The following is a 24,975-nucleotide window of genomic DNA, read 5'->3' as shown; positions in this document are numbered from 1 at the left end:
CAGAACATGCTGGAGGGACTACCTTGGGATCCTCCAGGAGGAGGAGGTGGAGGGTGTTGCCGGGGTGAATGATATCTGGGTTTCCTTACTCAGCCTGATGCCGCTGTGACCCAGTCCTGGATAAGCAGCAGAAAATGGATGGATGAATGGATGGATCAGATTAATAAATTGTCTTGAAATAAGCAGTGCATCTAGCAAAGATTATGCTGTGATTCATTTCTTCTTTCAATACTACCTGTAGTGTGTGTGAAGCAGGGAGTTGGGCTTCCCAACAAGTGACTCCAGGACTGGAATCAGTGCAGAAGTTTAAAAGCTTTAGTATATTTCTATATTAGCATGACATGTTGTTCAACAACATCGCACAGCCAAGTTTTGTGTCCCGTTTCTGAAAGAATGTGTAAACACGTGTCAGTTTGCATTTAGAGGGAGCAGTTGATGCTAATGCAAATAAAGAAGCACATTTTTAGACAATTCTTCTCAAAGCTATTCATCCTTCATTGAGTGGTTTAGCCATCAATATGTGCATGTGAAGATTTAACAGAATAAAAAATGTAGAACACTTGAATCCTTGTTCATTTTCACACATGAGCACAGTTGGCCAGTTGCTGCAGCAAGTACTGTCTAAATCCCATGCAAATATTTTCTTTGGCAACTCTGGCAAATTCAAGAAAAGTTCAATTCAGAAAAGATATTAGACTAAAATAACAAAGACAATACTGTCATATGAATAAGAAATCACAAAAGACAGCCCTATTCTTATTTTTATATTGTCAATTGTACATCTTTAGATCATTCTGTGACATCACATTTAGAAACAACAGACATCCACTGTGTGTCCACTGAGTAAAGAGCCACATTTAAGTGCACTTAATCATGCATGCATGTTAGGAAAAAGCACACCCGTCTACAGAGAACAATGCCATGAGCTGATATTCCTGCTGCAGCTGGTATTGGTGTTCACACTCACTTATAGGAACCTCCACCTGAGAGCGAGCTATCCTTGGAATTTCACCTGACGTGGCTAACGCTAGCTGCTGTAAACAAACATCCACAGATAAGGGAGTGCAAGGGGCTGATAAGGTGTGTGAAGTTATTTATGCATACAAGGGTGACAACATAAACACAGACTGTCTTTCTCATACACATACACATGCACGCCCACATACACATAAATACTGGATTTCCCCCAGAGACCTCACCCTATGGTTTGTTTAATATTTGTTGTGATCTGAACACCTGACAGTGTTGGTGAGTACTATTGTTCCTCCTGCTGGCTCTTGAAAATAGAAGCTTATAGGAAGCAATGAACAATGACTGTTACATGACCTGCTAATGGATCCAGCAGTCCTTGCTTGTATGCGTGTGACTGTGTGTGTGCATATGTGTTTTGAGAGAGAGAGAGAGAGAGAGAGGTGGACAAGAGAAGTGACAAGCACCACAGTGAGGATGCGTGTGTGTGTAGATACATGTGTCTGTCGGGGCGTATGCGTGCATGTACTTGTATTGATGTGTATCTGCAGTATTCAGAGCACCATTACACAAATTAAGGAAAACATATGGTCTTGAGTGACACAACAGCTCTCAGGTCTCAGCATGCATTCCTTTTACAGAAGGACATAACCTGAAATGGACCGTAGTGTCTGGTATTTATATTGTGGATAGGAAAATGCTTTCATGTCAACATTTTTCCGATTTGACATTTTAGGCATTGACCTGTTGTTCCTTTACAAATTAATTTACAGTCTGTTCAGCAGTAGTTCTAAAAGGCCCACATTAAAGAAACAAGTGGAAAGGAAGTCAAGGGTCAGAGCTGCAGCATTCTGACGGTAGATATAACAATTATACCTCTGTTCCTAAGAAGTGCTTGGAAAAGCACCAAGAAGCAGGCAGATTAATTATCATCTTGGGCATGCTGGAGTGTGTGTGTGTGGAGTGTGAGGATGGAGAAGTGGTTAGGTTTTGTGAGTCACAGTCACCACAGCATATATTCCTGGACATTCTCCGGACATAATGTTTATACTAGGGAGAACTGTATGTGTGTGTCTGCTTTCTCACACTTCCCCGCTCAACCCTTTCTCATATTCCATATTTAACCAATTCTAACTTGATTGTTTCTTCCCGTTCTCTTCTAATCTGAAGTTGTCTTGCATTATGCTTCTGTTCTTTGTCTGACAGCTTGGCATCAAACTTTCTAAAATACATGCAATGTCCAGAATGCAAATGGTGAAACTAGGTTTCCTACAATAAAAGCATTTCATCGTGTAGACAAAACTAGACACAGACCAGCAATCTCAACTCCCAGTTTATGCGAGTATTCTTGTGTGAGTTCATTAAACAGTTCACTCAACCATCAGATCATTGATTTAATTCACCTTGTGGCCAGATATCTGGTATAATTTAATTACATTTACATTTTGTCATTTGGCAGACACTTTTATCCAAAGTGACTTACAAGTGAGGCAAGACAATCAAGCGTTAAAGGACAGTGACTCCGAAAGAGCCATTGCACAAATTAGATGGTAAGGATGAAAACCAGCAGGTCTCTGGGTGCCAAAGGTCTAGGACATGACACAATCAATTTGTATTCATACTCATTTTCCAAAGTTTTGTGATACTTTATCCATTTGTTCATTTGGTTATAAAGAGGAACATGGAATTAAAGAAAAAAACTTTAAGAGTCTTAGTAAGGTGTCAATTGGAGGGATGAACACCATTCTTCCAAAAGATATTCCATGATTTAGTGTTGTACTGAAAGTGGTAGAGAATGATGCATAACATGTCAGTCCAAAATATCCCATAGATGTTCCACTGGGTTTGGATCTAGTAACTGAACGCAATGTTCATACTCATCAACCCCTTGTGACTTCTATGGAAGCATCTGCATTCATTATATTATGAATCATTATATTATCCTCTTGTTTATTCAGGTTTTCTTTCAATTTGTAACCCATTTCTATACATTTTCCAGCCCAGTATCCCTGGAAATTGTGTCCATATTAAACAATTCCACACCTCGTATACGTCCAATATCAATGTTCAGTGCCAATGCAGGAAGTAATGTGCCTTTTATGTAGAGAGGCTTAAAGTACGGGAGTGTAACTTTTATGCAAGAGACCAGAGTTTGTGCCTCGCATGCACAGACATGCAATTAACAGTTCATTGCCTATTCTTAACTAGAGCCTAATTTTTAACAAGTGTTTTAGTTGCCAAGCAATAATCATACTTTAACCATAATTTATTTGCCTTAGGCATGTTCTTTCTCTAAACTTAAGCATACCATAGTTGCCATGTGCAAATATTGTAGATAATGAGGATTTTTTTAAAATGTTGACATTGGATGTTTAAAAAACTTTGTCATTGGAAGTAAAAAAGCATTTTCATTGAACGTAATCCAGGGTTATGCAGAATCATCCAATATCAACATTCTTGTCTGATGCACTTGGAAAATAAAGTGATTTTGAGTCTAAATCTGCATCCTCTTCCTCCTTGTGTTGGACACGTCAGTGGTCATTTAACCACCACAGCTTCGTCTCTCCTCTTCCTCCAGCTCTTCTCTTGCAATCATCCCCTCCCCCACCTTCCCCACTCCTTCTGTCAGAGATGTTCTATACTGATCTTCTTCTTTCATCCTTTCATCCCCCCATTCAGTCATCTTCTCGTCTCCCCTCCTTCTGTCAGAAACATTAACAGTGTAGCTCCCTACTGAGCCTTTGGTTCCCTGCCTTTCTGGGATGCTCTCCTGTCCCACTCCACTTTTTCTTTACCATGTCATCTGTCACTCCAATTTGATTGACATTTCATCAGATTTATGGAGGTGCCAAGCCTTGACCTGCTCTGTGTCACAGTGACCCACCGTATTTTTATTAACCTTTAATCTCCTGCTTGAACCACTCAACTCTATTAACCAGTCACAGATCAAAGATTAATACATCATTGTCAAACTAATTATGTGTGTGTTAGTACCATAAACAAATGAAACTATGAGGCATAATTGATAATCTGTGTTTCATAGGGCTGACAGTGATGATTGACGTTGATGTTTTTTTAACTACATTTGCCATAAAACCTCTTGCATTTTGCAATGAGCAAGATCTTTGTCAACATCCCAAACATCTCTCTGGAGATGTTTGTTTTCTCTTCAATACATATGTTGCCCATTCAAACAATTGCAAGAAATAAATAGAATTGGACCTTATTTTTGGATGGGAGCACCTTCTTCCTGTTCTAAAGGAATCAACCAAATGTTTGCTAAACACAACATAAGGCTCAAAATGCAAAATGACATGTACAAGCCAGCAGAAGCTTCTCCTCTTCTTATTTGTTTCATCCACTGTCTCACAAATTATGTGATTATGATTTCTAAAACTTTGTATGCAACACCTACAGTGAGACCTTTGAATGTGGTCTGGTTAGGCAGTGTACAGTATGTGTCAAAAATTCTCTTATATCTGTGTTGATCTAGTGTATGTGTATTTTGTGGGATTTTATATGCGAGCTCACAGGTGCCAGTCAAGCCTGAAAATATTCAGGATACATGTTTCTATCATTTATATATTTGTATCCCTCTGTTTTTACATTTGTAGAGGTATAAATCATTCAAATTTGTGTACACACGTGCTCTCCAGCTCACCTCACTTTTATGTTTTCTCAGCCATTTGACATGGAGATAACAAAACCCCCCTCAGACAATATCAGCGACACTGAAACCTGAAATATCAACAACACAGAAACCTCTTTACACAAACACACACACACACACTCCTTTCTTCAGTCAAAAGGACCAGTCTTTGTTTGATCCACTGTGAGGTTTATCTCCTAAGCCCAAATGTCAACACTTGCTGTTGACAGACTCAGTTTCCTCCAATAATCCAATGACTGACCACATCCAAAGACCTGGAGACCAGCAGGTAACAGGAGTTGACCTGGGGCACAATGGAAAGTCAAAAGGATATGAGATATACTGAGGAACTAGGCAGTGACAATCAAGAACACGGCAAGAGTGTCATGCATGAATCTACAATCGCCCACATTTAGAAAATGCATCTTTTCCCTTTCATTTTGACCATCTGTCCACACGAAGCCAGTTTTAACTGTAACTCAAAACTGAGCTTTTTTTGAAAATTCTCTCCAAAGTGAATAAATCTAAAAATAAGGTACAGTACCAGTCAAAAGTTTGGACATACTTTCTCGATGTGTCCAAACTTTTGACCAGTACTGTAGGTCAGCAGACACAAAGTTGGGTGCTGTGTGGCTGTAATGTTAACAGGACAACTTTCTTTTACCACCAAACTGATAATTCATTTGAAATGTCAATATAGCTGATCACACAATACAGGTGCTGTCATCATTTCATTTATGTTGTTGTCTAGCAAAAAATAATGATTTGGTCAGTGGTTATATTTCAACTGTTTGCCTTGTTGGACAGGTAACATGCATGTAGCATGTAGCCACAATCAAATTACTAGAAAAAACAGAGGTTTAACCAGCTAAACTCAACTGTCCCATACATCACCAGATGATGGCTGTAATTCACAGTTTTGTTGTCAACCAAAAGGGGAAGAAGAGAGACAAAATTCAAAATTTAGGCAAAGCTAATAAGCTTCTGCATTCTGAGTTACCCAAATCAAGTGACCCTCAGCTCTACCGGTTTAGAGTCTTTGAGCTTTTTTTCCCCCCACAAACTCCACTCTCATTAACAGTTTCACCAGCAGCAGCAGGCAGCTGTTTTCAACAAAAAATCTCTGTTAAACCCACTGTATGCTACCTGTCAAAGTCACCGTAACAATTTTACAAGGAGAGATTCAATGTTTTCAGCTTGTTCCACTGCCCCCAAGTGGCCCAAAAACATATAAATACAGCTTTAAGTATGTAATTTTGTTTTATTATATTCTTTCCCACTACGCTTGACCATATTTAAGAGGGGGTTATTATACATTTGGCCACACTACTTTCATCTGTGGCTACTTTAAAGTAACCAGCAGACGACCTCTGCTGCTTCTGCTTCTTCTTCTGGTGTTTTGTTTACATCAGACAGGCTATGTATCTGCCAGACTGCCACCTTCTTTGTTTTGTTTTGTGTGTCGTTGCTCTTTGCTGGATCCTGTAGTATTTTTAGAGAGTGAATGACTGTTTATATTATATCTTCAATACAGAAAACAGAGGTGGGTATGTGTATGTTTGTGTGTGTGTCAGGGGAGGGGGGGGGGGGGGGGGGGGATTTCCTGGTTTTGAATACCCTGTGTGTGATGATTATAATTTAATGATGCTAGTGTGTGTGCTACATTTCCAAGGCTATTGTTATTTGATCAGAACAGATCAGTCATACATGCAGACATGAAGTCATTCATGAACTCACACACACACTCACACACACACACGGACATACAGACTAGCATGCAAACAGACCAGTATGGAAATGCTGCACATGTCCCCAGCAGGTATCCACATGGTAATACACACACATAACTACAGGATGACACACTCCCTCGCTCTCTCTCTCTCTCTCTCTCTCTCACACACACACACACAAACACACACACAGAAAAACGCACAGAAGTTCCTCATTAAATTAACAATGGCTGACTAAGTTTTGTGTGTTAATCACTCAACTTGCAAGCATATTATTTTTTACAGCAACAACATCAGAGGCTGCAAGTCTAATGTTTGTCTGTGATTGTGTGTATGTTTTTTTGTGTGTGTGTGTGTGTGTGTGCGCCATCAGATAAACCCAAACTTGGAAGTGTAACGTGGCCGAGGATTAGTCCAAAGTTTGAGCCTGTGGTGTCGGCATGGCTTCGCCTCTCTTTTGATGTGACTTTTACCACCTCAGACTGCAAACTATAAAGACTAATTGCCAGTAAAGTACTGCGAGTGACTCTCGTCTCTGTGTTTCAGTTCATTTTTCAGTTTCAGTGACTTTACTGTAGTTGTGGATAAGAAATAAACCTTGTGCTCTCCATACTGTTTGTGTGTCTGTTGTCTGTCTTTTTGTGTTCAAACCTTTTGACCTCACTTTTACCCTTCCTCTGTGTCCTGCAATACCTTTCACTACAGCACCCACTATGTCTCTCTCTCTCCTACAGGTTAATCATTCCAGCAGTGCTATCATGCCAGAGAAGGTCTTATCAGTCTCTGTGTCATTTTATAACCTAACCTGCATCCCCCTCCTCTCACCCTCTTGCCCCTACTTGTCCTCTCCCTTGTCATTCTCTGACTGCCCCCCCCCCCCCCCCCTCCTCCTCCCGCACTGCCTGCCTGCAAAGTAAACCAGCTTTTAACCAATCATAGCCCAGAATTAAGAATGTGCTTCTGATTGGTGGAACCTCCTGCACCATGTCAACAATTGTGGTTGTAGTGCTGTTCACCAAATTATGGTGTGATGCTGTATGTATTGAAGGAGGTTGGGTGATCACTAATTAAACACTATGAGAATTCAGTTGATTTCAGAAGTTCACCATATTATTTCACTACATTTTATTGTACTTCATTTTGTTTTTGTAACTTCTTGTCATTCCATGTGTTGTGCCCCATCTCCAGGTGAATGTGCAGGTCAAAGGAAATTAACAGGGGTGAAAAGAGGCATTTCCAGTGAAAAAAAAGATAATGCAGTGGAAAGTGTGTGTGTGTGTGTGTGTGTGTGTGTGTGTGTGTGTGTGTGTGTGTGTGTGTGTGTGTGTGTGTGTGTGTGTGTGTGTGTGTGTGTGTTGGGAGTGGGGAGGGGTGTATTTTGGGAAAAGAAAAAGGGAAAAAGGGAGAAAAAAAACAGTGACAACAGGAACAGGTCAGCTCCACAGTGGATGTAATCAGGGCAGGTGAGCCAGTTTTGTGTTTGTGTGTGTGTGTGTGTGTGTGTGTGTGTGTGTGTGTGTGTGTGTGTTGGCAGTGTTACACTTTTTACATCAGCTGCAGCTGCATGGTACTGTACCTGCAGCACCATACGCATGTGTGCTTTAACTTAAAAAAATGTCAGTTGATTTTAAGTGACAATGTCAAGTAATATCCAGTGTTTTTTGGTCTTGAATAAACTTTTAGAGCGGGAATTGTATTGAACGTCACATTTAGCTGAACGTTAGTTTGACTTTTAAGTGTAAGATGGGTCACATTTGAAGCATTATATTGAACCGAACATTTTACTGTAACTAATGTTGAAGCAATTAATTATGGGATGAATGCAACAGGTCGGGCAGTCTGTGTTTAGACAAAGCCTTCATTCTACAAGAATTTGAATAATTTGATTGTGTTTGTCCTGCTTTTAGTTAACAATAAAAGTTTAGGAGAGGCTGATGTTGATATTATCAGGATAGCAGCCTGATAAAACGTCATAAATAGTGCAGGGAAAAATGCAGGTAACAGATAACTATTTCACCTTTAAATGCAGCAAAATAATGAAAAAAAGAGGGAAGAGTGTGTTGAGAAAACTCATTTTAACAAAAAAAGTAGTTAACCTTAAAATTACACATAATTTGTGGTCTTTCCTTTACTGTGCTTGGTGATTTTATTGCATATTACGGTATTATGGTAAGACCACCATCTAACAGGCTGTTATAAAATTATAAAAATGTGTGATTCCCTGTGATCGTTTTAATCTTCCTGTGATTTTTAACTACTGGGCGCGTGTGTGTGTTTGTGTGGAGCGCGCCCTCTGCGACCCTTCAGGTATGTCTGGCGATCGGCCCCGTGACTTTTCCGTGTCTCCCCTTGTTCGTCCACACTGGCTCAGGTCGATTAAAAGGAAACACTGTGTTTCAGTGAACTAAAATAAGTGTGTGTGTGTGTGTGTGTGTGTGTGTGTGTGTGTGTGTGTGTGTGTGTGTGTGCGTATTAGGGTGGGTGCCGGGGGCATTAAGGGGACGTAGCCGCGCGGAAGCACTTTTTTGTGTATTTAATTTGGAATAGGCCAAATAGTGTGAATCTGACGTCAGAACACTAATTGATCCCTGCTCAGCCAATTACTGATAAAAATTCAGAAGCAGAGGTATAATTTATTGCGTAAGGGGGAGATTTGATCTGAAGATAAAGGCCATTTTAAGCCTGAGGCCGGCGCTGCTCACACAAAATTGAACAAACAAACCCAAAAGCTTCTAACGCTACAGAGGTTATTTTACAGGCGTTATTTTAATTTATATGGGCCTTACGCAGAATTTACTATGTCCTTCACTCGCATTATAAAATGGGATAACCCTGAAAGAAAGAAAGAAAGAAAGAATAAGAGGAAGAAAGAAAGAAAGAAAGAAAGAAAGAAAGAAAGAAAGAAAGAAAGAAAGAAAGAAAGATTCTTACGTTTTATTTTATAATTTTTATGTAATTTTAATCATCAGAGGAACCATTAGTGTAACCACAAGTGTAACTGAGTTGCACTGGATGACCACAGACACAGAGGACAGGATGCAAAAATTGATTATTATGGTTTATTAAATATTGCAATAAATGTAGCCCATATAAAGATGAATTGTTTTATCAAAAAACGTGCGTGTGCTGCAGTACAGCTCCTGTATTAACACTCTCCAACCCACATACCTTGTGCGCTGGATGTGCGCTCCGTGCGCTCACGGGGAGTCTGCTTTCACATGCAGTTGCATCACCTCGCTTGATTTCCTTGTTCTCCCTCCGCTTTTAAAGTCCATCATTAACGGGATTAAACAGCTGAGATTTTGGAGAGATGGAACTGGAGGGTTTGAGGCGATGTTTCCCGGTCTCCTCGCCTGATTGGACCGGGGAAAGATGATGTCAGACGACCGCATGCGTCCCGGATTGGAGAGAGCGGAGTAAACAAAGCCGCGAGGAGGAGGAGGAGAGGTCTCCACATCTCAAGACAGTCCGACCGACACGCCGAATCCGACTTTACGCACAGGAGAGGGCGGCCCCGGCTGCGCGTACTCGTCTGGTAAACGCTGAAAGTTACACTGACAGTCCGACTTTATTGGGTGACGCGCAAAAAAAGACTTTGGGACAAGCCAAAAGGAAACTTATCATCGTCTTTTAGTCCGGACGCTGTGCAGTTTTGTCGTTTGAGTAAGAGACTGATTCCCTAACTCAGCGCGCAACTGCCCTTAATAAGTATTGTATCGGGATCTCTCGTCTGTGTTCTGTGTTATTGCTGCGTTTTTTCGCAAACGCAATTTTGAAAAATTTAATTTGAAGTTGAATCAGGGCAGACACATACCGGCTATGCAACCCGGCTGTTTGGAGACAGTGTGAATCGTGTGAATCACGCTCTATATTCAGAGCATAGTAAGATAATTAGAAGACAGAGAGAAAGAGGGAGAAGAGACAGAAAGCAAGAAACAGACAGCTAAAACGAGATTTGGGACACTTTGAGCTGTGTTTGTGGGAACGTCTGCCTCTCACGTCCAGGTGTCCCGCCGAGCGGTGCGGAGTCTCCAGCTCAGGCCGGCAGCGCTGACATGCTGCCCAAAGTCGAGACTGAATCCCTGGGACTCTCTCGATCGTATGGCGAACAAGGGCACATGCCAAGAAACATGCAAGGTAAGAGCTGTCATTTCGTTTTAATCTCTGTAGACTACAAGGCAGGCTCATTAACTTCCACTTCAGTGTCTTTAACGGAGCGTCATCGTCTTCAGTGTGTATCTCAATGACACCCAAACTTCGCAACACGCTTAAATCCACTACATTTCTACGGATAATGTAGGCCAGTGACAAAATAAGCTAATATTGTATGATAAAAGTGTTATTTAGGTCAATTCTTTGCGTATCCATTTTTTAAATGCCCTTACTGCGGTTTCGACATAAATTTGTTATTTTTTCTTAATATTTATTCTGATATAATAATTAAAAGCTACGTATGCAGATCTGACTTGAACTAGCTTTTAAAGGTTTGGCCTGTGATCAAACAATTAGTACACCCAGCTGTCACCCATGGTGGAAGTGTGCGGCGCCTGGTGCGTAAAACGGTGAGGCAGAGCAGAGGAGCTCTGTGTGTTTAACTTTATCTTCTCTGTGGTCTTATAATCAACTGAGTGACTTCTTCCCAGCATTTTAACTAATATGTAGAATTGACTTCTTATTGCGTGTGTATGCAAAGACTAGTTATGACAGAGATGATGCCAATTTTTTTTTAAAAAAAACGACTACAGAGAACTTTGATTTAATGATTTGCTCCATGAATACCAAAATATTTGACCTCGAGCCAGTAAACTTTAGTCTTTGAAGCCTATTAATTCTGGTCTAAATTACACTTCATAAACATTGTAAAATATTCAAAATTGCGTGACAAATACATGACAAATCTTTATTTTGTAATGTTAACTTAACTGATTTCTATTTTTGTAATTTATCCATGCTGGCATAAAAAAATGGATTGCAATTTAAAAATCAGTCCATCATGGGATTAAATTAAATTAAATTAAAACGGGGAACAAGTGCTACACTCATGCGTGTGATTTTTATTTTACTAATATGTAAGAAAATTTCACCAGTCATCCCCAACATTTAGGGAAGAATCACTTTAGACCTCTAAATGTACGAATTTAGATTTATGGCTTCAGAAATGTGCAGCTTTTATTGATTCCCAGAGGAAAACAAATGTTTGAGGTTCTTTTCCTTTTTCAGATTGACGATAAATCATTCAAATTAATTGCTGCATACAATAAACCATTTTTTCTAATCGGTTTTACAAGGCGCAAATAAAGAAGTGACACTTCTCTGGGACTGACCCTCCTGTCAAGATAAACTCACGTAACCCCCCCTTAATTCCCCTCATGTCATTCCACAGCAATATAAGCAGACAATCAATTAGCCCGGTCTATGTGGTTTATGAGACGCTGATAACACAGCCTTTACTCACGAGGCAAGGAGTGCTTTGTTAGAGTGTCCGTTATCTCGTTTTACATGCGGCTAAAAACAAGGTAGCGCGGACTGTGACAGAATTTGGCGTTTCTTGCCCAATACTGCAGGTTTTTCCTTTTTTTTTGGGGGGGGGGGGGGGGGGGGGGCGGTGGGGGGTGTTGCATGAGCAAATGCCGTCTAGGTGATGAGAGACTGTGCTGACCGGTGTGTTTCTGCACCTTTCAAAGCAATGCAAAACTGTGTGTGCATACACGTTTGCTGGGTAGCAGGGATGCAGGGGAGGGTTCACAGTAAATTCAATTTGTTCTTTATTCGCAATACAGACATCACCCACATTTTTATGTTGTTATAATTCTTAATCATGTGAAAACCAAGTACTGCAGCAGCGTGTTTTAAAGGAGGAAAAACCCCTTAAAAAATAACGGTTTTCTAAAATATATATATTATACTCATCAATTAGAGGTTCCAACTGGTACTAATTCAGCTTTATTTTTTATTTTACTGCCTCCATCACTGCCTAACTGCAACCAATACCCCGATTATGTTTATTTTCTTTTTTTAAATGTGTCCAAATCTGCAGCTGAGAACAGGCCCTGCAAACCATCTCCTTTTACGCGCTTGAAAGCAGAAGAAAAGTTCGGAAATGGAGCTTGCTTTGAGCTTCTGTGGAAAAACCGGCAGCCCGGTGGAACTTGTTGCTTCAGCTGGAATATGCAGCGCGGATCCCAGCAGTGCAACGCGTTAACAAACCAGAAATCATGTCTAATTAAAAGGTCTCAGCGAGCAGATGAGTGGATTTGAAGTAGAGCAGTAATATATGTGAGGGCCTTGGAAGGCGTCTAGTTGACAAAATATTTCCACTTTTACAGCCACTGAGGTTTTCCTGTTTGATCCTGGCTGCTTTTTATGATTAGAACCATAAATGCTTTTGTAACTGTTGTAAATGTCAGCCTGCCTGTTTGCGTAGCGCTGCCACACACAGTCTTATCAATGCAAGTATTTCTAATACGCAATTCAAAGGGGGCTACAACAAATACACCGCAATAGTATCTGAATTGTTTATTATATTGAGCCTTTAATGTTAATAAAAAAGAAGTGGGAAAAAATATACTATTTTATTTCTCCATCTCTTTTAAATTCTTTTTTTTTTTACTTATTCTTAATAATTACTGAAACTGCTTTGGAAACTAGTGAAATGATCCTGTCAAATTATATTGAAGACTTGGGAGATGGATTTTTTTTTTTTTTTTTTTTTCCCAGCGCAGAGTCACATAATGTTGCCTCTGCTTTAACACAACCAAAACGCATAAATGAAACTAAAGAGCTTGGCCTGTAGCATTGCGAGTGATTCTTCGAGAGGGAAAAATAATGTTGGTTGAAGTTGGTTTTGGATGTTTTTCTCCTCGCCTGCAGAGATAAGGGCTTCTCTGTGTGTCTTCATTTGTCTGTGGGCGGTAACATTTTCTCCTCCAATCCTTAACTCTAATATCTCTCCATTTCCCCCAGCGATTTCACGACTTAGATGCATGCATATTTATGAGGCTTACTTTCATGCGCTTTTTTTTTTCTTCTATTTTTTTGGCTCCTGTCTGCAACGAATGTAGAAGAGAAGGCGGCAACAAGGAGAAATAAATGGTTGCGTGCTTTCAACTCATTCCAAAATCGACCATTCATCGTCTTCCCTTCCTCAAATTAAACCTCTACAAGTCCAACACAACTTTAAAAAAAAAAAAAAAAAAAATATCACATCCAGTTGCGTCGCGTGGCTCCCTGTGGTTCAACTTGAAGGATGAAAGTGGGCTTTTGGAAAAGAGATTGCTCAGCACTGAAATAGACTTTTCTCTGTGTGTCCGTGTCTCCTCCGCAGCCCCCCAGTTAAAAATGATGGACTACTCTTATGACGAAGACCTGGACGAGATGTGCCCCGTGTGCGGAGACAAGGTTTCAGGGTATCACTACGGACTCCTGACATGCGAGAGCTGCAAGGTGAGTGCCCTTATTCGTTATATTATTACAGTAATATTTCCGTAGTGACAAATAGTGTGTCTGTGGCATTATGACCTTTGTCTGCTGTGGCATCTAAATTTCCTATAGTTTCTAAACTTGTTTTTGGTAGTGAGGTCACAGCTATCTATAGTTGCCTAATTAATGGTATTAATATAAAGTTGCTGTAGTTCATCCAGTACCAGGTTTACAATGGCTGAACATGGTTTGATAGTGTTATTGTGCTTTATAGTGATGTAGTGTGTTTGTAGTATTCAGTAGTTGGTATTTCTATCTGCTTTGGTATCATTATTTTCCTTCAGTATTGCAGGTATAGTCATATTTGCAGTAAGTGACTTATTTGAGCACACAAACCTCTGTTCATCTGTGGAGATGCATTTTTCTTTTGCAATGACAGTTTTGCACACTATAGCAGACATTCTTGTTCAGATTTGACTTGCAGCAAGTTTAACAGTAGAGCAAAGATTCAGTACCTCGTCATTAACATTACAGGAAACCCAACAGTAAAGAGGCCAGGAGTCAAATATTGTTATGACAATTGATCTAACAAACTTTTCCTGTCAGTATCAGATGATTTTTTTTTTCTTCTTTTTTTGAATTGGTCAGCGGCTCGGAAAAGAAACAGGAGTTCAAAAGAAAATGCTATGGGTTTTTTGTAAATTTTGCAACCACCAAACACAGGAGGTGGGCGAAGAGGATTTAACCGAGGAGGCAAAGTACACAATAATACTGTCTTTGTTTGTACAAGCTTGTGTCCTACTGTCTAAAACTCTCATCACAAGTTCATTAAGAGCACAGCAGTATTGTCTGGTTGCAAAAGGTTTCCGTACACAGGTTAATAATGAGGCTGCTGCAAAGCAAACTGTTGCTGCTATTAATTTGAGCTCTATCAACAACTTTATTGTTGCTTTCAACTGCTCTCCTCAACACTGCACTAATAAGCATTACCCAAGTTTTTTTGTTTGTTTTTTTTTTTTTAGTCCAGAAAAGCTGTCAGCTCAAAATTAAGCTAAGACAAATGTCTCTGTGTTAACACTATTTGGTGTAAAATTGCAGCACACGGTATTGATGTGGCAGTGCACATTTCTTGCCTATGTAGTCATTATTCAAAGCAGATGTTATAGATTTTATCCCGTATTATGACCTTGAGATGCTAAACACTTGCTTGAAGGGAGACATCAGTGGCATCTCTGCTGCTTTCAGCCTCAGCACAGCAGTCTTGTGCTGGAGAGCCATTTCACACATTTCCCAGTTTAGTTGAAATGGTGTGTGCATGTGTGTGTGTGTGCATGCATGCAGGATGTAGATGAAGAGGTCTTTTATAAAGTGCTGCATATATCCTTGTTGAAACATTAATAATATTGATAATTACCTGAAGCTTGTCATTGATTATCTCTAAAATGCAGGCAACGTATTCAGTAATAGTATGATTTTCAGGGTTGGACTGATATATCAGTTTGTTGACATGTTACAGGCTCATATTGGCATTAGATATCCACAATCAGCCAGGCAGTGCAATTCATTTCCAGTGTAATGGTGCAGCATAAAAACTTTTTAAAAAAAAACAATTACATTTTATTTTTACTTTTCTATTAAATTGAAAATACCTTAACTTAACTAATTTGTTTTGTGTTACCAAAGTTGAACTTTTTCCAGTATTTTGCTTTATCATTTTTGAACACATTTAATAATTTTCAGTGAGTCATGACCTTCTCACCCCTCCCCTCCCTTTATCTTTCAACCCCCCAAAAACACTGTTGACAATAGGAGACATTTGTTTTCAGGGTCAGATTTTTTTCAGCTTTGGTTGCCAGTTTCGGAGTAAAGAACAGTCACACACACACACACACACACACACACACAGAGAGAGAGAAAGATAGGGAGAAAGAAAGAGTCACACAAGTAAAGCTTCTTTTACCGCCTCATAATCCTACAACCTCCCCAAGCACGTACACTGGATCACATGGAGGTGCACACATGTATACACACACTGCAAATGTACACACACATACACACACACACACACACACACATATCCCCCTTTCTTCATACACACAGGATACCCACATAGTGGCAGTAGAGGGGGTCGTCCACTAATCGGAATATCGCCGGTTCAATCCCCGGCTCCTCCAGTCCGCATGTTGAAGTGTCCTTGGGCAAGATACTGAACCCCAAATTGTTCCCGAGGGCTGTTCCATCGGTGTGTGTGTGTGTGTGTGTGTGTGTGTGTGTGTGTGTGTGTGTGAATGAGCATTAGGAACTCCTCCTGATGAGCAGGTTGGCATCTTGCATGGCAGCCTCTGCCATCAGTGTATGAATGTGTGTGTGAATGGGTGAATGTTTGCATATAGTGTAAAGCGCCTTGAGTGGTCGGAAGACTAGAAAGGCGCTATATAAATGCAGTCCATTTACCATGTTATTTACATAAAGTAAACATGGTAACATCAGACCTGTTGGAATAACAACAACAAGACGAAATGGGCTGCAAGATCCTCATTGGCTCAAACCCTGAGAGACTTACTTTAGCTGAGACTGAGCTGAGAGAGCAATAGCAGAATTACCCTAAAATCCTATAATACAGACATTACAAGCAACTAGTGAGAAGGTCATGGGTCAGAGTTATAGTGGACATATCAAAAAATATATTTAAGATCTGCAGAGATTTAAGGAAAATAAATATGAGCAAAGCAAATTAAGGTCAAAGGGACTGTTTTTTTTATTATTTTTAAGTTAGACAGAAGACATATTAGAGCAAGGAAAGCAGGTGCGTAAGACATGGATTCAATGAGATGAAGTGATGATTTGAATCATGTTTTTCTTGCTACTCTGTTGGACTCACTAGCCAGCATTGACAAGAGGTAAAAGCAGTTTCCTGGTTGCTCTTTGTGTGTAGAGATTCTGCATAGAGTGCAGTTTGAAGATGGAATTCGAAGGTCAGGAATACATTCAGAAAATTTGTCAAATTCAAGTTGGGCATTATTTGTATGAATGTCCTGTTGCTACTTCAGAGAATACAATTTCACATTATTATGATGATTTGAGATTTTATGTTGATTCGTAGACCTTTTTTGGTTAAATGAGGATCTTTTGTTGCATGTAATGGCAACAGAAAGAGGCTACAGTTGCTTGCAGCAATCCCGTTATGCATAAAAATGAGCCTTGACGAGTGCCTTTTCTTGGTTTGAACTGCAGGTCAAATGAAAGCTTTTCAGTGATATGTTGTCCGCTTAATCTCCAGACGTGATATTGTGTGGTTTTTAAAGCATGTTCAAATCCAGTTTGGTTCAGATATTTATAGCACATGCTGTGTGCTAAATGGAAAATTGGAGAGAAAGTTCTCTCTGAAGCATGGATTTTTTAGCACTGAGAAGTCAATAATCCAAAACCGAGTGCAGTGCCCTTTTTTTTTCTCTTTTTTTTGATGGATCAGGCAATGCAGATTGTCAATTAAATTTGTGTTTGGTGAGATATTGACAGCAGCACTTTCTTTTTATTTTATTTTTTTTCTAAAGACCAGGTTTAAGGATTCTCCTCCTAGGTTATGGATCTAGAATACATTAATACTATCTTCCCTTCGTTTGATTTTCACTGCTGCTGCCAATAATTAATTCCACATTGCAGGTATGAATCTCTGTAATCCCGGAACTGTGAATTATGGATATAATTTATTGGATTTTTTGGACTCCTGTGCTCATATTTTTCAATAATTAAGTGGAGAGTTGAAAAGATGCTTTTCCTGTAAATTCTAGAGTCTTTATGTGAATGGAGAATATCATAAATAGTAATGTAATTTTGACAGGACCTAAATTATTAGATTTGATACCCTTTAAAAACTGTTTATAATACAGTGAAAGCACTGTGTAAAGCCAATATGTGGAGAATTTGTTTTGCATTTTTGTTCAAAGCTGAATAAAATGTAGGCATGATATAATGTAATAATGAAACTTTATAGTTTCTTTGCGTAACTTCCACGTTAAAGAATAAATCAAATCATTTGTTTTTCAACATCTTCGTAAATTAAAAAAGTGTTTTAGAAACACTCACACTTTCTTTCATTTGTAAGAAGTGTATATTCATAGCCCCTTATATACTGTGTGTGTGTGTGTGTGTGTGTGTGTGTGTGTGTGTGTCCGTAAATCATCAAAACATCCATTGGAGTATAGCTTTCAAAACTTCACTCTGTGTGTGTGTGTGTGTGTGTATCCATTAAGCCTGTCCCTCTCCATCTGTCTGAGAGTGTGAATGGGCCAATTACTATCGCATTGCAGGGGTCAAGCGGGTTGACGTCTTAATTGGTTCTCTCCACAGGGCTTCTTCAAGCGCACCGTCCAGAACAACAAGCGCTACACATGCATAGAGAACCAGAGCTGCCAGATTGACAAGACCCAGAGGAAGCGTTGCCCATACTGCCGCTTCCAAAAGTGCCTCACCGTCGGCATGAAGCTAGAAGGTACAGCAACATGTTTGCATTTTTACATTTCAGGGGGTTTGTGCTGCCGTCCAGAATGACTTGAAATTGCAAGTTTCGCTGGTGTTTTGCTTATGTAATGCAATGTGTTTCCTGTTTCAATGTGATGTTGTGGTAGGATATAGCCCAGAGAGGGGATGTTCAAAAAATTTGTGATTCTTCAAAATGAACAAGAGAGATTAAGCACTGGGATTTCAATGTCTTACTCAAGGGCTCCCAGACTGAACAAATGGCTGTTATCAGCGTTGAACATGTGGCTTTCCAGTAACAAGACAGCATCTAGGCAGCTGAATGTAGTATACATCTCCTGGCTCACTTTTACCAGAAGTATTTCAAAATTATATTTTACTCTGGGAGAATATTTACATTTTTATGGTGTACATACAGTGCTCTACCTCTGCAGAATTTCATGAATAGTTTACCAAAGATTTTGTCCACTCCAGGGTTTCACTGTAAACACCATTCCCTAAAATATGATCTAGAACTTTTACACATCTGCAGGAGTGGAAAAGCAGATCCAGGCAGTGGTACTGCTTTCTGTGTGATGCATCATATATTTTTCGAGATATGATGCCTGTTTGCAATTACTGTTACTGAAACTTGGAGGGAAAAAATTATAACATGGAGCAGCTAAAATTGGAGGTTGACTGCTTCTGGACTTCCACAGAGGTGTTTTAAAAACCTCTACCAAAGTTCTTGTGAAATGACAGCACAAGTCATTTTCCATTAATTCACAATTCAACACACATCATCACAGCACATTTGCTCTCTGGAACCTCAGAGTGAAAAATATTCTTCCATAATCAATTTGCATGTGAAGGGTTTCAGTCCGAATTGAGATATTCATATAATATTCTTAAAAAAGGGGGGAATACCTGCTCTGACACAGTGATTGCCATTAAAAGATGAACATTGGGGTAATTTCCGTTCTTCAGAATGTATACCTTGAACCTTGTGAAGTGAAACCTTTCATTTCTACCAGTGCGTTGACAACCAGAAATGCTTATTAGTATTTTAGATGGGGTCAGGGGGAGTTGGGGGTATCTGGTAGCTGCTGTGCACTTAAACTTGCCAGACAGAGTAATAGATAAAATATTAAACTTGGCGGCAGGGCGAGAATGGTAATGATGATACTTTTGGCCGGCTGTATCGAGGCCTCTTTGTTTAATTTGAACGTGGCTCAGAAGCTTGTTCAAACACAGCTATACAAAAGTGACAGGATAGCAGGGCAAGAAAGATTCTTCCAATATGCACAGATAATATTTAAAATCAACTATTTTTCCACACATTAGTTGACAAGTTTTACTCTAAGATTAATAATTTTGGAGTGAATAAAGTAACCTGAAGGTCATCTTACAGTAAATATAAAATAGAGGATGTAAAAGTTAATACTTATTTTGTTAACAGAGGGCTTAAGTTACAATAAAAATAGTGCAAATCTTTTTACTTTTGCAGTCTTTTAATAAGAGCAGGTATTATGTTATTCATCTGGCTCCAGTATCATATTGAAACAAAATTCTTCACACATTTGTAATTCAAACCAAATTAAAAATCCCTTGGCCCCTGAAATGATCACATACAATTGAGAAAAGCTTATGTGTTAAAGAGATAAGAGCATGGGAGGGTGAAAGTAAAGCAAAGACAGCCTAACTAAAATCTTTCCGGAGGCTTCTCCCTTTACCTGCCATGTGTGGTGTAATTAATTGCTGTTAATTGTGAATGGCCGCTGGGCAGAATGTCCTGGCCTGTCATCTTCCAGCTGACATGGGTGGGGAGCGGGTAGCATTTGATTTGTTTTGCTGGCGGTAGCTTTCAGCTCGGGGGCAAGACGGGCCCTGCAGCGCTCTGTCAGGGGCCAGAAGCTCCAGTGGGCGACTCCTGCCACAACCAGTAAAGACCTCCCATACAGAAAGGCTGACACCCCTCACCACACACACACACACACATACAGTCACACTATGCACACACAAGCTCTCCCTGGTAAACACATACATATATTCATGAGAAGCCCAAAACGGTGTTCAGAAGGCCACAGGCAAGAGGGAGAAACTGTCATTTGATCTGAAAAAAAAAACAAAAAAACGTGTGTACAATAGCGGTGAAAGAGAAAAGGAGGTTTGGGGTCATGTGCTTTGTTATTACGAGCTTTTCATTCCATTACACAGCAGCTTGTAGCAACATGTGAATCCAGGATACTGAATGGAAACTAAATGTGGGCAAAAAAAACATGGGGGAAACTTTAAAGTTGACCCAAACTGTAACTTTCTTCTGTATTTTTCTTGTTTACTTTTGCATCACTGGTGTTATCCAACATCATTTCTGTTTGTCGATAAGTCTGCCAACCAATGGGACAGTCTGTACAGTTTGCAGTGAGGTTGGCAGCTGTAAAGAAATCTGTGTTTGCATAATTATATGTGTGTGTTGGTAATGATTCAAAGTTTAGGGAGGGCAGTGATATAAGGTGAAATGCCTGACGGGCGCATATCAGAGTGACATAAACAGTGTTGTGACATGTCTACCACCCCATCCCGACACGAGGAGATCATTCATATTATCTTGTGTTGATAACAAAACAAAAATAGTTAAAGCTCAGCGACGCCTGTCTTTACGCAACACAGGAAAAGAACATTTTATAACACTGCAGTGGCATATCATATTCTCCTCAGCATGCCACTGCCACCAGATAAATGACTTACCTCTGACCCAGTGAGCAGCATTCAAGATATGTTTTCAAAAATAAAAAAAATCTTTTCCTGTTGCATTGATTGTGAGAGGGAAGAGCTGCCTTGTGGGTAAAGTTTAAACCCAGCAGTTAATAGAATTATGAGTGTAATCTTAAACCCTTAAATTTAACCACATGTCATCAGCTACTAACATTTTTCCATCTAATTTTGCAAATCCTATTATTTATCATAGGATTATAACATTTGTAAAAATGTATCAACATATAATATATATCAAAATGTGTGTCTGTAAAAAAGCTTTTTAATCGTTGAATTTATCTTTTCAAGTTGCTGTCAGGGGCAGGCAGGTCTTTGTGTAACACAGTACTGAAGGAAAAAAAAAGTCACACACACACACACACACACACACACACACTGTCTCACATACACACACTATAATGATGAAGACTGGCAGCCACGCGCTCATTTAGCCACACAAACACACATGCTACCATGCTGTACAAATCCTTGCTTCTTCATATGCGCTGACTGTAGTATCTCAGTCAGCGTTGAATCATTGAGAAAAAGCCACATCCCACTAAGGTTTTGAACCATTAGCACGTCATTCACTGAAGCTGATGAAGCGTGCCGTATCTGAACAGCTCCCACTGGTATGATTTTCTTTTTATGCTCGCTAGAAGTTGCCTTGGATCATATGCTTCACTGAACTGCCTAATATTTCCTTCAGTTGTGTATCATCTTAAAGATGGAGCGTAAGAATGGTAATTGTGATACTGTGAGTTAAACATTTTGTTCCGCTGTGGACTATTGAAGTCGGCAGAGGTGACCGATATTTTTTAGAAGTAACCATCTAACATTGAAGTTGACAATTCCTGCTTTTGCCCCCATTGATAAATTTTAATTTTACTGATTGGTTTTCTTTGATTGGACTAATCACTCTCATTTACAGCATTACTTAACAGACTCACTCAATCTTTCTTAGATGTCTCTTTTCCAGTGATTTTTATATTTAACAATATTTAATCTATCAATAAATCTAAATGTATTTATTTTAAAAAAAAAAACCCTCTGTAGAGCCATTCATCTGAAATTAGCGCCACCAACTGAGTGTTTGTATATTCCTCTCTGTGCTCCTCTCCCTCCACTTTTTTATCTCCTCCCTGTCTCCATCTTTCTCGCTCTGATTTGTCTTCCGTCAGCCTCCCAGTACCTGCGGTGAAGCCAGGGAGCTGTCCCATTACTTATGCATAGGTATCATAGGTATTCATGTGTGTGCATGGGATAGGGCGCATCCGGAGCAGGGGCCGGGGCCCCGACATGACAAACAGGGTGTCAGCAAGGCTCCGCGGGACCCATTAATATGCCGGCAGCCGACAGGGATCCTCACCTACGCGCGCTTAATATTCCTGTATATTAAACAACCATAAATCAGAGGATATAAGCGCTGAGGGCTGTGTGTGTGTGTGTGTGTGTGTGTGTGATGTGTTTGAGTGTGTAAGGGGCTGCGTGTAGGTAGATGGCATATGTGTAATGTGCAGAGAAATTGTCTGTGTTGAGGATGTGGTGTGTGTGTGTGTGTGTGTGTGTGTGTGCTTGTTTGTGTTCGTACATGTTCGAGATGGTGTGTACATGGGGCATTGGATACTTTTGGGGAAAGGGAACAGGGTTTTGGTTGGGTCAGTTTGTGAATTTATGGATGTGTGTGTGGACGTGCTCTCAGACATTAAACCAGGGGAATTCAGAGTGGAAGACAGCGTCAGCCTTTTAGCTTTTCTGCCTGGCTTTAGCCCCAAAGCCTCACTGCTAACCCACAACATCCCCCAACTCAGATCTGTTTCACACTAATAGAGTGAAGTTTCTTCTCATATGTTCAAAGAGGGAAAATGACGTGTTTTTCTTCCTTGTGATATTTTTCTTCATATATTCTTTTTTTTTTCTCAATTTTGAACTTTTATTAGTTTTTTTTTTTTTCTTTTTTTCCTGGCTTCTATCTTGCTCACTGCTTCACTTTCCAGACAACTCATGTCAGTCAAACTGTGTGGAGTGCTATCTCTTTTCTCGTATTTTCTTGAATTTCCATAGGTGGCTGTCTTTTTTGTTTGCCTGTCCAGCAGTGTTGGCTGTCACTGTCATGCTAACTATTTAGTTTGTCTTGTTTATTCCAAAAAACCCACAAACATCCAGTGAGCTTATGTCTGTAACCGAAACTGGATTCTCAATGACTGATGTGCTTTTAGAGTAAAAAACATTTTCTTGCATGACAACATTTAAAAATGACTTAGCTCAGCATGTCTGTGTTTCTGTTTTTTTCAAACTCTGATTTCGTTTGACACAATTTTTAAGCCTGTGAAAGTTTTTGGGTCATACGATAACTTTGTCATCATAAACTCAATCCCTGCAGCATCCATCCTATTAACATCTCTCCACCTCACTCAAACACATAGTCGTCTTTGCTCCCGACACACACTCACACACCCCCACGCACTGTCCTCCCCCCTTATCCCCCCTCCCCCTTCCATATTAATCTGTGTTACATGCATGCAAATCACCTTGTTTAATTAGAGACAAAGAATCTGCGTGTGTGTGTGTGTGTGTGTGTGTGTGTGTGTGTGTGTGGTGGTGGTGGTGGTGGTGGTAAGACCTACACCCCCCAATCCTGATATTCATGATGTGATGTGGGTCCCTGGGTCCGAGGCAGGCAAGAAGGCAGTCAGGGCCTAATTTTGTTTTCCCAGTAGGGCCAACTATTAGTTTCTCAGCTCATTAATTACGCTGTTGTGGAGAAATCATTAATAGTTAAAGTCGCCCTAAAATAATGTATAATGGATACATTTGACGGGGCTCCTGATTTCTTTTTCTTTTTTTTTCCTTTGATGTGTGATCAATTTTTTAACGGTCATGATAATCCCTGAGCCGGGCTGAGTGGGCACTGGAGTTGACCTCAAGCATGTTGGGAAATGGTCGTGTGTGTATGTGTGTGTGTGTGTAAAATCACTGTGTATAAATTACATACCACTTGAGCAGTCGGAGGCTCTCCGAGGTGGCAGAGCGTCTGGCTTGTTCCCATCTCTCTTTCTGTGATCAGGACCAGTGTGTAGCGCTTTCCGTGCTACCTAGTGTGTGCGTGTGTGTTTTCTTGTGTGCGAGTATACGAGAGAGAGTCAGCATGTGGGTGTGAGTGTGTGAGAGAGTGTGGGTGTGTTTGTGTGTCTCCCCTCTCGGCTCCTCTCGCTCAGATCAGTGACAGACACTTTTGTAACGGAGGTCATTAAAATCACTCCCAAGGCAGCTTGGAGTGTGTGAGACAGTGTGTGTGTGTGTGTGTGTGTGTTTTTGTGTGGTTGTCTGCCCCCCCCCCACCCCCCCACCCCACACACACACACACACACCCCGACCCCCCCCCCCCCCCCATCCCACCCTCTCCACACCCCCTCTACAATTTTCTTCTTCTTCCTTTCACTCATTTGTCAAGACATCATGAGCTGGAGTTGACCCAGGCTGACTCGTCATGTTATCTGAGCATTCAGTGTGTATGATTAGAGCAAATGTATGTGCATTTATTTGCATATATGCAGTTAAATATGTGGGTTTCTTTTAAAGAGGGGAGCAAGACCTTATGGAGCACAATAAAATTAAGTCCACAATATTCTGCAGTATTGGTATTACTGAGTGTTTTTCTGTTGCGTAGTCTCCCAGACGTCCGTTAGCTCGTTGCACGCTGGGCTCAGTGAGCCTCGTCAGAGTAAGAGGTAATTAAGTATGAATAATTAACACCAGCGCCCTCCGACTGGGAGACAGCAGAGCAGCTTCCCCATGGCAGCAGTCGGCCAGATCACACATGGCCCTCGTAGCAGTCCACTGTGTACCCGGCTCGTTCATTAGAAATACCCACGGCACAGACACGTTGTGATCCTCACCACAGGATCCTGCACAAGGGAGGAGGGGGGGGGCAACATGGGTATATTTGGATCATCAGAAAAAGAACCCCTATTTGCTTGTTGTCAGCCATTTAAG

The 24,975-nt window shown here is 40.3% G+C and overlaps 1 protein-coding gene across 1 annotated transcript in view; it reads left to right on the top strand.

Moving 5' to 3' along the window:
- Nucleotides 1-9,403: 9,403 nt before the first annotated feature.
- Nucleotides 9,404-24,975, top strand: part of nr5a2 (nuclear receptor subfamily 5, group A, member 2) — a 73,481-nt gene continuing 57,909 nt past the window's right edge. The window contains exons 1-3 of the mRNA XM_067596721.1: nt 9,404-10,485; nt 13,673-13,791; nt 18,118-18,259. Coding sequence (XP_067452822.1) covers nt 10,404-10,485; nt 13,673-13,791; nt 18,118-18,259 — 343 coding nt within the window. The 5' untranslated portion in view covers nt 9,404-10,403. The remainder of the gene's footprint in view (nt 10,486-13,672; nt 13,792-18,117; nt 18,260-24,975) is intronic.

Source organism: Thunnus thynnus, chromosome 8 (assembly GCF_963924715.1).
Source record: "Thunnus thynnus chromosome 8, fThuThy2.1, whole genome shotgun sequence".
NCBI lineage: Eukaryota > Metazoa > Chordata > Actinopteri > Scombriformes > Scombridae > Thunnus > Thunnus thynnus.
Note: the sequence above shows the minus strand (reverse complement) of the source record. Positions and strands in the feature narration are given on the sequence as shown.